Source organism: Schistocerca nitens, chromosome 2 (assembly GCF_023898315.1).
Source record: "Schistocerca nitens isolate TAMUIC-IGC-003100 chromosome 2, iqSchNite1.1, whole genome shotgun sequence".
Taxonomy (NCBI): Eukaryota; Metazoa; Arthropoda; class Insecta; order Orthoptera; family Acrididae; genus Schistocerca; species Schistocerca nitens.
The window spans coordinates 465,117,246-465,135,309 of NC_064615.1; the positions used below are offsets into that span (position 1 = coordinate 465,117,246).

Below are 18,064 nucleotides of genomic sequence, written 5' to 3' on the forward strand. Positions count from 1 at the left end.
GATGCCAACTGTGTCTCAAGAAACCCTGTGCAAGACCATCAAGACTTTGATGAAGGTAGTGACTGTCTCGCTGCACTCCACAGGATCTCTCTGCTGAGCAGAAGAAGGATGCCAAGATATCTCGAATTATGCTTGCCTTGGATCGGTCAGAGGATGTGAAAGGACAATTTAAGTTAGTTAATGGATTACTTTGCAAGAAAAACTTTGATCTGTTTGGAAAGAGGTGGCTAACAGTGATTCCTAAACACATGCACTTAGATGTTTTACAGAAATTCGGTGACACACCTGAGGCTGGACATTTGGGATTTATTAAGATATACGACAGAGTCCGCAAGAGATTTTTCTGGCCATCACTATGTGTCACACTGTGATAGAGGAGAAAGGAAGTTCCTCAGAAACCACCTGGCCGACTCATATCAACTCCACCAGCAGAAACGCCTTTCCAGCATGTTGGGATTGACCTCCTTGGACGATTTCCAATGTCTGCGAGTGGCAACAAATAGATTATTGTTTGCACTGTTTATCTGACATCTTGTGCCATTACAAAAGCCGTGAAAACAGCCAAAGCATCCAAGATACCCAAATTCATCATGGAAGAAATTGTATTAAAACACAGTGCCCCAAGGTCATTAATTACAGATTGAGGGGAATTTTTTCAATTGAATCTTGTAAAAGAGATAAACCGTTGGTGCAACATTTCTCATCACATTACGACTGCCTACCATCCGCAAACAAACAGGCTTACTGAACGCCTTAATAAGACCTTGGCCAACATGCTATCAATGTTTGCCAATGTTGAGCAGAGCAACAGGGATGAGGTGCTAGCTTTTGTGACATTTGCCTACAACACCGCCAAACAAGACACCACAGGATTTACGCCATTTTTCCTGGTGTATGGGCATGAGGCGACTATGATGATGGACACTGTGTTTCCGTTATGTCCTGATGACGTGGACAATGACTACATCGACCAGGTGTTAACCAGAGCTGAGGAAGCTCAACAGTTAGCTCGACTCTGCACTCTCAAGAAAACCATCACCGAAGATATGACGCGAGCCACCGCCCTGTTGTCTACCAGCCTGGTGACCTCGTCTAGATCTTCACTCCTGTTCGGAAGGTTGGTCTCTCTGAGAAGCTACTCAGGCACTACTTTGGACCTTATAAGGTTGTAAGACAGTTGTCTGATGTTACTTATGAAGTTGAAGATTTCGACCCCGACACAAGACGATGAAAGATCAGAGATACGGTCCATGTCCTTCGAATGAAGCTCTATAAGGATCCTTCAACCCAGGGTAAATTCGAAGCTCCAGTGACAGGCAACAATTTGAAAGGTGATGAAGAGCATAGCAGCAAAAGAAGTTCTAAGAAGATCACCGCCAGGGCGAGAATCAGTCATCGGGAGTTGGAGTATGCAGGACCGATGACTCGTCCCCGGACTAGGACGATGTAACATCGAGATGCTGTTCTCTTAACGAGGGAACAATATTGCAGAAGAAGCTGAGTAGCACCGTGGTGTAGTGGTGATGATACTAAACTGTTGCATGGAAGGTCGTGAGTTCAAAACTCACCTGGACTGTACAATTTTAATTTCTATATTCGGTTCGAGTACATTCTAGAAGCATCCACAAACGTGAAGAATCATTGTACAGGAATGTTCTGTAGCTGTATATATACTGTGTGTGTTCTGGCCGGAGGCAGTTCGCTCTGCACTCTTGTATGTGCAAGTGCTGAATAAACCTTCATCAAGTGAAGTTAGTGTTCATCATTCATCTACTTAAACCTTCTTTTACGTGACAATATATCATGCTATAAAAGGGTAATCTAAGTTTTGCACAAGTTATACTTTCTAAATCTGTGCATTTTGTGGCCAGAAGCTTTTCTCTGTCAAGAAAATGTATCATATTTGAACCCAGAACATTCTTAAGAATTCTACGTGAAGAATATTGGTCTGTAATTTTGTGGGCCTGTTATTTTACCCTTCTTATACATGGGAGTCACCTGCATTTTTTTCCAGTCCCTAAGTAAGGGGATAATGCTCTGAAATCGAATTGGGAGTCCATATGGAACTGGTGACCTGCTTGTTTCCAACTCTTTCAGATACTTGCCAAAGCTAGGGATGCCTATTTCTACAATCTCCATACAGGACTTTGTGTGACAGTCATAAGATGGTACATCTGTACAACCCTCTTGTGTGAATGGTTCTTTCAAGCATCGAATTTCAAACTTAAGCTTACCTTTCACTGTCTTCTATTGCTACACCACAATGGTCGATGAGTGACAAGACAGAAGTCTTCAAACCACTTACTGATTTTATGTAGCACTAGGATTTTCTAGGATTATGAGCAAGATCTTTGGCTACTGCATAGCAGTGGAAGTTGCTGTACACTTTGAGCACCAATGTTTTTATAGATGCAGATATTTCTACTAACTTTGACTGTCAACATTTCTGTGTTCTTTTGTGAACTGACAGTGCAACAATCTCTGCCTCCTCAGCATTTTCTGAATTCTGATATTAACCTACAGTTTGTCTTTCTCATTATTAATCCCCTTCCTTGGCACATTCTTCTCCACAGAATGATTCACAGTCAGTTTAAACTCCACCCATAATTCCTCTATGTACATCGTATTGGACTAAATTACGTCCATTCATTGGCTAAGTAGGAATAACAAAAATGTAGGAAAAGACAGATTGCTACTTACCGTGAAGAAGCTACATTAAGCGACCAACAGGCAGACTTAAAAGACACTTAAGCAAATATTTCGGCCACAGCCTTCATCAGCACAAGAGAAACAGAGAAGCACACACCATTGATACTCACAAGCAAGCAGACCTCATGCACACATGACTGCCAACTCCAGTAACTCAGGTCAAAATGCAACTATAATGTGGGATGGCAGCAGCAGTCTGGAGTGGCCAGGGAAGGGTAAACGATAGTAGTGCATCAGTGAGGGCACAAAGGAACACTGTCTGTCAGAGAGTGCAGGGACTAGAATGCCAACAGGCATGGTGTCAGGAGGTTGCAGGGAAGGGAAGTGGAGAAAAAAGGAATGAAAAGGAGACGAGCAGAGAAAGATGGGTGAGTGCACTGGCAACAAAGAGACTAGGAGGTGAGAATGAAGAGGAGATGATATGACAGAGGGGGCAGAAACTATTGGATGGAGAGTGTGGGGACAGTATGTTGCCATTGATTGGAGACGAGAATGTGTTTTAAAGAAAATCCTACTGGCGTGGTTCAGAAAATCTGATGGTGGAGGGGAGGATCAAGATAGCTCAGCCACTGAAACCAAACAAGTTATGCTCAGCTGCATGTTGTACCACAGGGTAGTCTACATCGCTCTTGGCCATAGTTTGGCGGTGGCCCTCCATCTTGGTGGACAGCTGGTTGGTAGTCATACTAACATAAAAAGCTGTGCTAATGGTTGCAGCAGAGCTGGTAAACGACATGACCATTTCACAGGTAGGCTGGACATGATGGGGTAGAATATAACTGTGACAGGACTGTAGTACGTAGTGCTGGGTAGTTGGATTGGTCAGGTCTTGCACCTGGGTCTTCCACAGGGATATGATCCTTGTGACAAAGGGCTGGTAGTGGCATAGAGATGGGCTACGATGTTGTGGAGGTTGGGTGGACCATTTTAGGAGGGGTGGAGAGGATTTCACGTAGGATGCCTCTCATTTCAAAGCACAATGATAGGTAACCAAAGTTCTGGTGAAGGATGTGGTTCAGCTGTTCCAGTAAGGGTCTGTACTGGGTGATGAAGACAGCATTCTTTTGTGGTCTGTTCTTGGGGGTGGTGGGAGGATTTGGTGATGTGAGGGGACATTGCACAGGAGATCTGTTTGTGGACTAGGTCTGGGGGACAGTGCCTGTCTGTGAAGGACTTGGTGAGACCCTCAGCGTACCGACCAAGGCACTTCTTGTCACTGGAGATACATTGTCCCAGGCTGTATGGGAGGGATTTTTTGTTGTGCAGAGATGACAACTGTCAAAATGCAGGACTGTTTGTGGTTGGTGGGTTTAATATGGATAGTGGTGTGGATGAAGCCATCAAAGAGAATGAGGCAAACATCTAGGAAGGTGGCACACTGGGTTGAGTTGGACCAAGTGAAACGGATGGGAGAAAATGTGTTGAGACTGTGAAGGAATTAAGATAGGTTGTCTTGAACCTGAGTCCCGATCATGAAGATATCCTCAATGAACCTGATCCAGACTAAGGGTTTGACATTTTAAGAGGCTAGGGAGGCCGCCTCTAGATGGACCACATACAGGTTGGCATAGGAGGGTGACATGCGGGTGTCCATGGGTGAGCTGTAGATTTGTTTTTATACCTTCCATTCAAAGAAGAAGTAGTTGTGGGTTAGCATGAAGTTGGTAAGGTGTATGAGGAACGAGGTAGTGGGTCTGGAGTCTGAAGAATGTTGGGGAAAAATAGTGTTCAATAGCGGCAAGATCATGGGCATCCAGATGTTAGTGTACAGGGAGCTGACATCAACAATGATGAATAGTGATCCAGAAAGTAATGGGGCGGGGATGGTGGGGAGTTGGTGAAGGAATGGTTGGTATCATTGATGTGGGAGACTAGATTGTGGGCAACTGGTTGGAGGTGTTTGTCAATAAGGACCAAAATTCATTCACAGGGCACAATAATCAGACACCGAGGAATCCAGGATGCTGGGTTTGTGGATTTTGGGGAGCATGTAGAAAGCAGGTGTGTGGTAAGTTTTAGGGGTGGGGACTGTAATGGATTCAGGAGAGAGGTTATGGGAAGGGCCTAGGGCTTTAAGCAGGGGACTGGAGGTTGTGTTGGACTTTTGGGTTGGGATCACTGTGGTAGAGTTTATATGTGGAGGAATCAGATAATTTGTGGAGGCCTTCTGCCACGTATTCACTGCAGTTCATAACAACCTTCGTCTTCAGGTAGGATGACTAGGTCAGGACTTGCTTTGAGGTTGTGCATGGCTATTCTTTCTTCTGCCAAAAGGTTGGTATTCTGAGGAAGAGACCTGGGGAAGGATGGTGAGGTTGAGCTAGAGGCATGGAATTCCTTGAAGGTGACCAGTGGGTGGTTAGGTTGGAGGGGGGGAAGAATCATGGTTGGATGGTGGTATGAACTGGGAGAAGGAGGTTTCAATGTAGGAATTAGGTAGGTTTTGGTTGGAGGGACTGGCAACAAAGAAGTGCTTCCATTGCAAGGATCAGGAGAAGAAGAGTAGTCTTTGACAAGCCTAGCATGGTTAAATTATGTGTACAGCTAAAGGCAGTGCCTTCGCACAGGACTGAAGGCAACTTCGGATAGGACTTAAACTTCTTCTGTGGAGCTGAGGGTTTTGATGAAAACATTAACAACAGTGCTGTGGGAATGTTTCGGCTCTGGATTTGGTAGTGTGTTAGCAATCAGTTTTGGAGGATGTGGCAAGTTTAAAAGTTCAGATAGGCAGAGTTTAGGTGCTATGAGGGATGGACAAGGAGTAACACTGCGGGTAGAATAAGGGTTGGATAGTGGTGCCCCATGAGGGCAGTAAGATGTTAGCAGGTTCAATAACTATTGGAGCTGGTGTCTGGAATGCTTCTCCAGGCACTGGAGAGCGAATGACTTAATTCCAGAGATGTGATGTAGGGAGCAGGGATTCCACAGAAGTATCCTCTTGCAGTGGAAGGATAGATGGTTCTGGGGTACCTGAGTCATTGAGATGTGTTTTTGCAATTCCAGGCTTGTGAGGGCCAGGGATTGGTGGAATCTGAAAAGGTAAAGGTCATTTTGAAAGGAGGCATGGGACCAAAAAAAAAAAAAAAAAAAAAAAAAAAAAAAAAAAAAAAAAAAAAAAAAATTATGGTTAGGCTTTTTGGGAGGATTCCATGGTTTAGACAGCATTTAAGAAATGGATGTGGGACTGTGTCTTAGCCAGGGAAAGGGATAGTTTTCTAAACTGGTGCAGGAAGGTGGAGCAGGGGTCCACTGTGGAGCAAAATAGGTGTTGATGGTTGTGAGAGAAACTGGATAAGAGGAAAAACATGTAACAGATATATAAAGACATGTATAAACACACACAGGTATGTAAAAGAATGCACAGATATGCAAAAATACACACAAATAGTAAAAAAAAACTATTTGAAACTACATAAAAATATGCACAAATATGTTAAAAATGTACAGTAACGTGGTGGAAAAGGAACAGATGAAGTATGTAAGAGTGTGTGTGTGTATGTGTGTGTGTGTGTGTGTGGGGGGGGGGGGTGATAAGAGATGACAGGGGGATGGGGAATGGGGTTAGCAAGAGGATCAAAAATTGGTGTAGCACAGGGAGGTGTGGAAAATAAGATGCTAAGGTATGTCAGGATGAGGGATGAAGTGAGAACAATAAGAGTAAGTATATTTATAATTACTGGAGGAAAGAATCTGGGGCACCAGATGCTGCAACAACCTGTGCCACCATAAAGCCAGTCTTGTGTACAGACGATCACGTATTCAGTCTAGCTCGGAAGTACGCACAGTTTGGAAGTCAGTGAATAAACAAAGGAAAGAAGAAAACAAATGGACTATGAGAAAATTAATGCTATAGAGAAGAGTAACAAAGGGAAACATCAAGTGGTATGGCAGCAACAATCTGGAGGAAGCACAGACAGGGAGGGAATAAGAGTGTATGGGTGGGGGCGGGAGGACAGAGGAACACCATCTGGCATAGTGTGCCAACAGATGTGGCATCAGGCAGTTGTGGGGCAGGGAGGTGGGGAGAAAAGGAGTGAAAAGGAGAGGACCAGGGAAAGATGAACGAGTGTGTTGTCAGAGGGTGGCAAGCAAAGAGGCTGAGAGACAAGAATGGGGAGGAGACAATAGAACAGAGGGAGTGGAAACTATTGGGTGGAGGGTGTGGGGGCAGTATGTTATCAAAGGTTGAGGCCAGGATAAGTATGGGAGTGGAGAATGTGTTGAAAAGATAACACCCATCTGCACAGTTCAGAAAAGCTGTTTGTGGAGGGGAATATCCAGATGGCCCAGGTAGTGAAACAGACATGGAAATCAAGCAAGTTATGCTCAGCTGCATGATGTGCCATAGGGCGGTCTACTTTGCTCTTGGCCACAGTTTGGCAGTGGCCATTCATCTTGGTAGACAACTGGTTGGTAGTCATACCAATATAAAAAGCTGTGCAATGGATGTAGCAGAGGTGGTAAATGACATAGCTCTTCTCACAGGTGGTCTGGTCCCTGATGGGGTAGGATGAACCTGTGACAGGACTGGAATAGGAATGTGGATTGGGCAGTTCTTGCACCTGAGTCTTCCAGAGAGATATAATCCTAGTGGCAAGGGTTTGGGATTGGGAATGGCATGGGGATGGACTAGAATGTTGTAGAGGTCAGGTGAGTGATGGTACACCACTTTATGAGGGGTGGGAAGGATCTTGGGTAGGATGACCCTCATTTCAGGGCATGACGATAAGTAATCAATGCCCTGGCGAAGGGTGTAGTTCAGTTTTTCCAGTCTAGAATGGTACTGGGTGATGAAGGGAGCACTCCTTCACAGCTGGTTCTTGCGGATGGTGGAAGGATTGGGGGTATGAGGGGAAATGGCACAGGAAACCCAACCCCATTAGGGGCTGGGCCACCTACAAAAGGACCCATGTCATTTACCAGCTCTGCTGCAACAACTATACAGCTTTTGATATTGTTATGACTACCAACAAGCTGTTCACCAGAATGAACAGGCAACGCCAAGAGCAAAAGTGACCGCCCTGTGATACAACATACTGTCCCCACACCCTCCATCCAACAGTTTCCAACCCCCTCCATCTTATCATCCCATTCTCATCTCCCAGCTTCTTTGTTTGCTACACTCTGACAATGCAGTCACAAACCTTTCACCACTCCTCTCCTTTTCACTCCTTTTTTCCCACCTCCCTGCCCCACAACCTCCTGATGCTGCACCTGTTTTCCATTCTACTCCCTGCACATTCCACTGGACAGCATTCCTCTGTCCCCCACTCGTACACTACTGTCTCTTACCCTTCACCACCCCCTCCAAATTTGCATTCTGGCCTGAGCTGCTGGAGTTGGCAGTCATCTACGCGTGAGGTATGCTTGCGTGTGTGTGTCTCTGTTTCTCTTTTTCTGATTATGTGTGTGGCCAAAAGCGTTTTGTAACTGTCTTTTAATTGTGCCTGTCTGCAACTTAACATGTCTTCTTTGTGGTAAGTAGCAATTTATGTTTTCCTACGTTGCGTATGTGTCTATGTGAAGTTTCCGTTGTTTCATTGGCTAAGTAGGATACTAACATCTACTTACCTGATCTTTTCAGATTCTCCTGAGCTTCTTGACATACTTATGAACTTCCATAAACATTGTTCCTGTGGTGACCTCACGATCATTAATCTCTGTCTACAAGCTAAGTAAGTGGCTTAAGCCGTAAAATTCAAATTAGAAGTCCTCTGGACCTTTTGGCTCATTTGTTTTCAACTCTTCTGGTGCTTATCAAAGCTACGGATGCCTGTATGACCTCCGTACAGAATTTTGTGTGACAGTCAAGTTAAGCTACTTAGCTACTAAGCAAGGAACTGACACTATTGCTGAGGTCAGTCCTGTTCACAGCTACAAGATCTAAAATATTTCCATTGTTTGTAGGTTCTCAAACTAACTGCTCAAGAAAGTTTTTGGAAAATGTGTACAAAAGTACTTCGCAAGATTGTCCAAACCACCTGCAATGAATCCACAGACATTCCAGTCTGCACACAGTAGGCTAAAGTTTCATTCAAATAATACTTCTATGATATCTAACATTTCTTTTCATATACATTCTAGATCTGTTTAAATATTTTGGAGCTTTCTACTTAAAATTGCATCGCGCTCTTGGTTCCATCGGTTCCTTGTATAATTTGAACACGGCTGCTTTCTTGGAGGATGGTAAATTCAAGGACTTTGTCATGAATGTTTCAGCAATTTGCAGTGACATTTTAAGTGTCTTTGTAGGCAATCTGATTTTCTCTATTCATATTGACTGCTGAGTGTGCATCAAAGGACACTAGACTTTTGCTTAGCCTAAAAATAAAAATAGTGCACTTCATATGCACCCTGCTTTTTGAGTAGCTGCTTCCACTGTGTAGTGCAACACTGAACTTGAGGCACTCCATTCAGTTCCAAACCAAAGTACCCCTATCAGTTCTAGGTATGATACTGCTTGGACTTCTTTTCAGACTTGGGCAGTATTTCACTAAAGGTTTCGAGAATGTGGCTAACACTGGTGGTCCTGACAACTAGTAACCTCTCCTTCCCCCCCCCCCCCCCCTCCCTCCATGCCTGTTAGGACCCAGCTGAAGGAGCAGCTACTTGTCCTCTTACAGCAGTTACTGTGTGGTATGTATACTGGAAAGTACCCCCTCAGCACAGCTAATGGGCAAAACAAGCAACACTAAGTGTGTCATGTGAGACTCCAGTTTCTCTACTACTGCTACTGCTACAGCCCCAGGCAGCAGCCAGCAGACTGCTGACTGTGGCCAACAGTGTCTTCAGCTGTTTGTGAATGGCAGCCAGTTCCCTCTGCATCCACACACAGCAAGCATACTCCCTATCCACCCTAATAGTAAAATTCAAATTAAAGCAACTTGCACTACTAAACTTCTTAAAATCACAAATGGAAACTACTGGACTGAGAGTGTCACTGACACCAGTTCACTGGGTGTTGGCAAACAAGGAGAATCTTTGCCACAACTTCTGCACAAAACTTTATGTAGGCACGAGCTCCAATTAGTTATTCACTCAAATGAATGGCCAATATCGACAGTGGGCAAGAGCAAAGTTGATCACTCAATAGCATAACTCGTTGCCAAGCATACCTCAACAGGTCTGAATTCAATGCCTGTTTCGTAACTGTCTCCCTCCCAATACAAGCTTCTTTGAATTATACAGATGGGAATTGTCCTTGCAATACATCCTACCATCTTTTAATCATCCTGACCTTACTCTCATGTAACCCAGCTCCACCTCTCTCTCTATGCCTTCTACTTTATTCTTTTAATCTATTTTCTGCACAATCCTTCCCTATTTCTTTTTACCCTACCTCCAACCCCCACCCCCACCCCTCTTACAACAGATTCCTTCATCACGGGATGTGCCACAACCTTCCCTGCCTGAACTAGGGTGGTCTCATTGGTACCACATTCCTACCCACTTCCCTTTCTATTTTTTCTTCCCAGCTATCTGCCTCGTTTCGCTCCACACTGTTCTTTCCCTCTACATTACCTTACTCGTCTCATTCCATCTGACACAATCCTCAACTCCTTGCTGGCTGTAGTGGTGAAAGTACAGCAAAACTACCACTCAGAAAATTAAGACATTGTATTATGACAATGTTTCGTAACATTACTGTCTAGGTGGTATTTTTGCTACACACCCTCACTGTTCTTTTCAGATTTGTGAATATGCTTTATAAATAGTGTCTTGAGAACTTTATCATTCACAACATTTGCTATTTTTCATATCAGGAAGAGCTGTGAGCTTATTTTTTTACTTACTCTATATATTAGCTCTTCCCATCATCAAACTTATTTTTTAATTGAGATAATATTTATTTAATATGTACATTATACATTTCACACTGGTTTGAAACACTACATGCATTGTTTTGGATAGATGATTCTGCAATTTCAGTATGCAAGATTGTTTCATTTTCAAGTTTCTCCTCTACCATAGTTATGCAGATAACTGTCATGTCCTTGTTCATAATGGAGCACCTTCTTGACTGTTGCACATTTATTTTGCGGCCAAGTCCCCCCCCCCCCCCCCCCCCCAAAAACTAGTAACAAACTGTAGCCACTGGCTCTGGAAATTTAGTGCCTCTTTTCAATCGTACTGCATTAAAAATGGATTTTGGTATAATACGCACGCCACTTCACTATCCTAGGCTGGTACAGAGACAAATCAAAGGTCAGTTTTCATGCTCAATCTGGATTCTCCAATGTCCTAATACTGTTGTATCCACTGCCATGCCATGCACTGAGGAATATCACACTATGTTCCAGGCTGTGTTGTAAACAAAATTTCTTATTAAACAGAAAAGTCCTTCGTTCCACCTCTCAGTGAGCAAATTACTGAGAATCAGAGAACTGTTGAGAAGTATATATAAAAAGTGGATTGCAGGTAACCAAAGTTGGTCTATTATGAAAAATTTTGTAAGTTCTTTAGATGTCTCATTTTAAAAGCAAGTGATGCTCCTATCACTGAAGGAACACCTGTGCAATGAACACTTATGCAACATAAAATTGTACAAATATTCAACAATAATTGGGATTTACTGTAGTGTAGAACAGGACTCAATGCCACAGATGGAGTGTGTGGTAGGAGTAAAATTCTTCGTTTATAGCATTTAATATTATTAAATGTTTGTGTTTCACTAAATAAAGAAATGTGTAAGACATTTTCTGCCAGTAGAATAATTCACCAAATTCCGTATTACTCACCTTCCACTTCTCTCATTTCTTATAGAATCCAAGTGAAATACTCACCGAGAATACTAGAATTTACATTGTGGACTATTGCAGCACTGTAGTTGGCATTCTGTGCATTCCTAACTTTGCTTTCAAAGGTGCAATCACCCCTTTTGATCAGCACCATCCATACAGCCAGGAGATCTCCATCGGAATCCTGTGGCGGTGGCTCAATGGGAGAGCATGCATTTAGTGGATTAGCAAGTACCAACATTCCCTGCATCAGAAAAAATTTTCACTTGCCACAGAGAAACTGATTTGTTGTTACATTTACTTTTCTTATCCAGAGATACTCTCCCAGTTTAAGTATTTTTAACACAGAAGAGCTTCTGATAGACAATAACACCAAGTGGTGCAATAAATTCAATACTATTGATCATGTTGAACCCACAGTTGACAATGTTACTGATTACTTAAAACCATCTCAGCTGTAATTTTACACATTTATTGTGATACGAGCTGTTTCATTTCTTTGAATACCTTCAGGTTTCCAAGTTGTGCTGAAGTCACAGCATAGCTGGTCTGGTTTGTCATATGTAATGTTGAAGCTTCACCACAACTCAACAACCTGAAGACATTCAAAGAAACAAAACCAGCTGTAACATAATAAATGTGTAAAATTTGAGCATGATGTGGTTTTCTTTAACCATTACCACCCAATACCAGTGACGCAAAACAACACATGCCAAACCAGAAAATAAAGGCTGATGACAGCATAACAGAAACCTCTGTACAGAAATACAGCTTAAAATAAAAAAGCAAGGGAACAAAGAGAGTAAACTATATTCTTATAATTACATTACTATCCACAGCCTACACCAAAATCTCAGATATCTGACAAGAAACTCAAAGAAAAGCAGTTTTTCCATGAATATGAAACATTTGACAATTTCTAAGGAAAAATAACATTCATTGCGGCGTAGCAGCACTACATCTGTATGAAGTTAATGACAGAGAGAATAAAGATGTGAACTGTTATTGTGGTATAAGCAACAGTTCATTGGATCTCACTTATAAGACATCATCTACTGCAGGCAATCTTTATGCTGTGACTCCAGAAATAGAAGGCAGAAACAGCAAATCGTGTGACATTCGGAATACAGTGAATAATCCTGTTTGATGACTGCTACAACAACTGTGGAAGGCTTGAGGTGGGCCCACGTGTCCCACAGCTGAGTGTGCTACAAGAATTACAACAAATGAGCTATTGCTGTGTATGTATATTGCACAAGGTGTGTTCATATTCATTTATATCAATGTTACCCCTCTCAAACTACTGCTGATTAGATATTCTACATTTTTGTTGGTGTTTTTTCCAATCCTATAAAGGCTTCTAAAACCCAATCTTTCAGATACCTTTTCACTCTCAGAAACACATTTTTTAATCTCATCTATGGTTGTGAATCAAGAACCCTTTAAGGTTTCTTTTTTCGTGGACAGAAAAGAGAACACAAGCAACAAAGTGTGACGCAGATGCATTATTAGTCTGCAAAATCCGTGAATTCTTTTGTCACATATTTGGAACTTTTTTTTTCTCTCTTCGCAGTTTTTCATGCAAACCACTTTGTATTTTTAAGTATTATTCCTTATTGACTGTTCAGCCTTGTGGCAAGAACTCATGATGCACCATGCCTTTACAATCACAGAACACAGTGAGCATAACTTTCACATTTGACAGCACTCGTTAATGTTTTCCTCTGGTCTTAGTGATCCAGAATTCTTCCGTAGGAACAACTGAACAGTTTCAACATTGTATCCATAATCCCACATTTCGTCACCTGTTATTATACTTGTCAGGAGTTCTGCATCACTGTCGACTTCATCTAGTTCATAAAACACACACACACACACACACACACACACACACACACACACACACACACACACAGGGCTCCAGCATGTATATAAAAACACATGCCTATTCGAAAAGCATTGTGGCGTCAGAATTTCAAAGCAAACATATTAGCATGCCTCATACAATACATAAATATATATGTAATAAATGGAGGGGAACTGTATATAAATACGCTAATTTCGTCTGTTCAAAATCTTAGATCTCTGCACGTTCTTCATTGTTTGCTTCGAAATTATGACAACGATGCATTCGAATATGCGCGTTTTTATATGCCTATTTTTTAATATATATATAATTTTATTAAGATGGTATCTGTTCTTTCGGACATGTCCGAAAGAACAGATACCATCGATGACCAAGCAGCTCGTTAGAATGAAATTACAGTGAAATGAACACCCTTAGCTGCTTACAGGCATTGACATACGTCAACGGGGATCGATGAAAATGTGTGCCCCGACCGGGACTCGAACCCGGGATCTCCTGCTTACATGGCAGACACTTTATCCATCTGAGCCACCGAGGACACAGAGGATAGCGCGACTGCAGGGATTTATCTCTGGCACCCCTCCCGTGAAAACCTGTGTCCTCGGTGGCTCAGATGGATAGACTGTCTGCCATGTAAGCAGGAGATCCCGGGTTCGAGTCCCGGTCGGGGCACACAGTTTCATCGGTCCCCGTTGACGTATGTCAACACCTGTAAGCAGCTAAGGGTGTTCATTTCACTGTAATTTCATATATATATAATTTGTATACAAATATGTAATATATAAAGGAGAAATATTATTACCAAATATCTCAAAAAGTATTTTTTACACAATACTCTAATTACATTTGAACATACATAGGCTTTATATTTTTAATATTTATAATATGTAAACATACATACATAAAAATATATAATAATGAAACATTAATAGCAAACAGGAAAGTTGTATTTATGGCTTATCTGCTTACAGTTAGAATACTACTACAGAATCTGAAAATGCAATAACAATAAATAAGGCTCAAGGTCAGAGAAAGGGGAAAAGGGGAGGGGGGGGGGGGAGGGAAGGAGATGGACAGAGGATAGGAGGAAATGGATATAGAAAGCAGACTGGAGGAAATGAACAGACAGATGAGGGCAGGAGGAGATGGAGAGGGAGGACAGAAGAGAAGACGGACAGAAAAAGGGAGGAGGAGGTGATGGACAAAGAGAGGGAGAGGAGGAGATGACAAGAGACAAGGGGGAGGGGGCGGAGATTAGGGTGTACTTCCACTTCCCATATATTTTAGAAAAGTGTGCTTTCTGTTTTCTTTCTCTTCTATTTAACCAAACTGAGCCACAGTAACGCGTGGCCAAGAACAGCTAGTAAAAAATAAATAATCACCTACGCTGCCAAAACACACATAACCCTTGTTTACAACTGACAAAACACTATGAACTTTATATGGCTAACACTGTACAGATACTTTTCAGAGATGTTTACCAAAAACAACAACAAAACAACGTGCAAACTGCACTAGTACAACACACAAAATTACAAAATTCCGAATACTTTTTAACACACCTCGTGGATGTCACATATGGGACAACAGACAGAGATCATCAAAGGTCAACAAGTTCTGTACAAACTGCTTCAAACCTTGCTACTGCATGAAGCACCCACATTTCCCAGAATCATTTCTTAGAGGGAGAGCTTAGAATTACACTAAGCGTGTTCCACTGATTCCCAAACCGCACACCACTGATTGACTGCAGCAGCAATTGGGAACAACAGTAGTGTACCAGTAATGTGTTCTCAAATGAAGCCAGTTTTGGGTAATGAGTAATTCTGAAACCAGTTACTGTGGGACGCAATACCATGCCCAAAAAAACCTTTAAAATGACAATGGTGTTGGATGTGAGGCTGTGATCTGGTGAGCATCACAATCATTGTAATAATGTCACTGAATATTTTACAGATGATCAAATGATACAAAATGGTATAATCGTATGTGTGTGTGCGTGTGCTTGTGCTTGTGCGCGCACACGCGCATGCTGCCAAAACTTTGCAAGTGAATTTCTTAGCCTTCATAGAGGTTACCTGGTGTAGTAATCCATGAAGAAGGTTTTGTTTTGGAACTGCAGGGGTTAGTTATAGCAAGCTCTATGCCTAATTAGATGAGCTGTAAGAAGTACCAATCTGAAATTTTTTTAAATTACTAATTTGTTCTGTTAAAAGTTGTAAAAACATGTTTCGATGGCTTTGTGCAATGGTGTCAAACCTAACAGCATCTGAAATTTTTTTAAATTACTAATTTGTTCTGTTAAAAGTTGTAAAAACATGTTTCGATGGCTTTGTGCAATGGTGTCAAACCTAACAGCATTCATATTACACACACACACACACACACACACACACACATGCACGCACACAGTATGCTGGTTACAATCTGCAGCATGAAAGGCAGTTTGTCAGATATATTTTGAAAATTAAAAGAGTTATCCAATAGTGTTAAGGCCACCAAGGAAGAATTGCCTAACAGTATTACAATCCAAGGGGATGAATTAAAGGACTTAAACATGGGTTTCTCAAATTTAAAAAGACGAGGAGAGAAGGTATCTGCAAAAGTAGATACAGAAGTGACCTTATTAAAGTTACCTAAGTTACAGAAGGAGATAATTAAACAGTGTGACTTAGTCAGGAATGAAGTTCAAGGACACTTTTGGAGAGGTAAATTGTAAGATGCAACAAATACAGGAATTGCCAACCCATGAATTTGAAAGTATACATACTCAAATCTCAGATACGTATGGCCAAGTAGAGGCAACAGTAAAAAAGTAAAGAATTTGGTGAAGTAATTAGTGCCCCAAATGCTTGGACTGCTGTAGAAGAGTGTCTGCAGCAGCTAGACGGAGAAAAAGTACAAGAGAAAGTTGAGTCTACTAGCACTAGCACCAATTCTTCAGGCGACACTGTAGGACAGCACTAGGAATTTCATAAGTTGTGGGGAGCATTAGGAAATAGCCAGCAAGAAGTTAAGAAAATGACTATCAACAATAATGGGGTGAGATGTGGGTTGATGGAAGTACTTCAACTAGGAAAGGATGTGAATTTATCACAACAATTTCCAAAGTTCAAATCTAATTGGGACATACACCATACTTATTTTTTATGAGTATTTTTTGGATCATTACCCAAGAAATGAGAAAATTATAAGAAAATAGGTTTTACACTTAGTTAATTGGGAGGGGATGCGGCAGAATGAGGGACTGCTCACTCGGAAGATTTTAACTATTTTCAGGAAAAATAGCTTTAGAATTACTAGACCCGAAATATTACCTAAGTTCTTGGGGAAGTTAAAAGAATTACAATGAGTGGCATCTAACTCGATCTACGTATTTAGATAATCCATTAGAAGACTCACATCTTGTGAAAATATTTGTACATAGTTTAGCACACTATGTAATGAAGGAAATTTGGTATAGCAGGTGATAAGCGATTTGCTGACCTATGCTGAAGCACTAGATACTTTAAATAAGGAAAAATGTGAGACTGTACACAGAGAAAACCAGGGAATTAACAACAAGGAACATCAGCATTTTCCAAAAAAATTTGAAAAGAAAAGAAAAACATAACTTATGTTGTGTTCATAACTGAAACGTCAAAGGAATTTGAAAGACAGGAGAAATAATGATACAGTCACAAGTGTTTGTGCCAAACACGATTAACAATCGTACAGAAAGTCCAATACAGGAAAGTCAAATTACAGGGCAATTAAGGAGAATTATCCAGTAATCATAATAGAAAATGTAGAACATCCTGGGACAGTGATAAGACCCAGGAAGTGATAATAGGATCACTGGCCCCTATATAGAAAAGTTTATTGCTTTTACACTTAAGACACATATGTGAAAGTGGTGGTTGGAGAAGTATGAAAAAGTCAAACAAAATGTACGGAAGGAAAGTGTATGTTTATAGAAAATATGGTAGTGAAATTTCACTGATCTTACAAGATTTATTGCAAACAGTGAAAAATAAATACCTGTGTCCCATACTACTTGTTACTGGTGTATACACTACAAGGTGTTACAGGAAGCAAATGTAAATTAATCAAACAAGAAACACTTGCACCTAAAAGTATAGCAAATTTTTAATTTATACAAACTTTAGAAATAGTGCCTAATGTTAATTTACAAGTATTATTTGGTACAGATTGGTTGTTGAAATATAAAGTGACTTTAGATTTTGATGTAGAATTACTATCTTGGAAAATTGACGATTACTGGGTAGTAGTACCTTTTAAAATGTGTCCAGCAATAGACAAACTAAATGTTGGTGAATAGTATTAGTAACTAATCTGCAAATAGCTAAGCAGAGAAGAATTTATAACTAATATACAGATCTATAAGATCAAATATATAGTAAAGATTATGAATCCGTCCTCTTAGAGGATGATCAGAAGAAAGAATTGTACAATACTCTATGGAAATATAATCAGTACTCTCAGATAAACCATAGTAACAGGGGATTACATTTCCCAATTTAAAATAAAATATGAAAAACCATTCTTTTGTAAATCTTGTCCTATACTGTTAAATTTAATATCTGCAGGACAAGAGAAAATACGATGATAGAAAATCAAATCAATGAATGTAATGTAAGTGTTTACAATGCCTTGTTGGTTGTTAAGAAAGCTACACATGAAGTACACCTGGTTTTAGACGTGTGCACTCTCAGCAAAGATACTTAAACTGAAAGAGATAGACGTATGT

The 18,064-nt window shown here is 41.1% G+C and overlaps 1 protein-coding gene across 6 annotated transcripts in view; it reads right to left on the reverse strand.

Moving 5' to 3' along the window:
• The window catches only part of LOC126236366 (E3 ubiquitin-protein ligase RNF13), a 137,855-nt gene that overhangs the window by 73,422 nt on the left and 46,369 nt on the right, over positions 1 to 18,064 (reverse strand). For all 6 annotated transcript variants that reach the window (XM_049945606.1, XM_049945605.1, XM_049945604.1 and 3 more), the window contains exon 3: positions 11,493 to 11,691. In XM_049945606.1, coding sequence (XP_049801563.1) covers positions 11,493 to 11,691 — 199 coding nt within the window. The remainder of the gene's footprint in view (positions 1 to 11,492; positions 11,692 to 18,064) is intronic.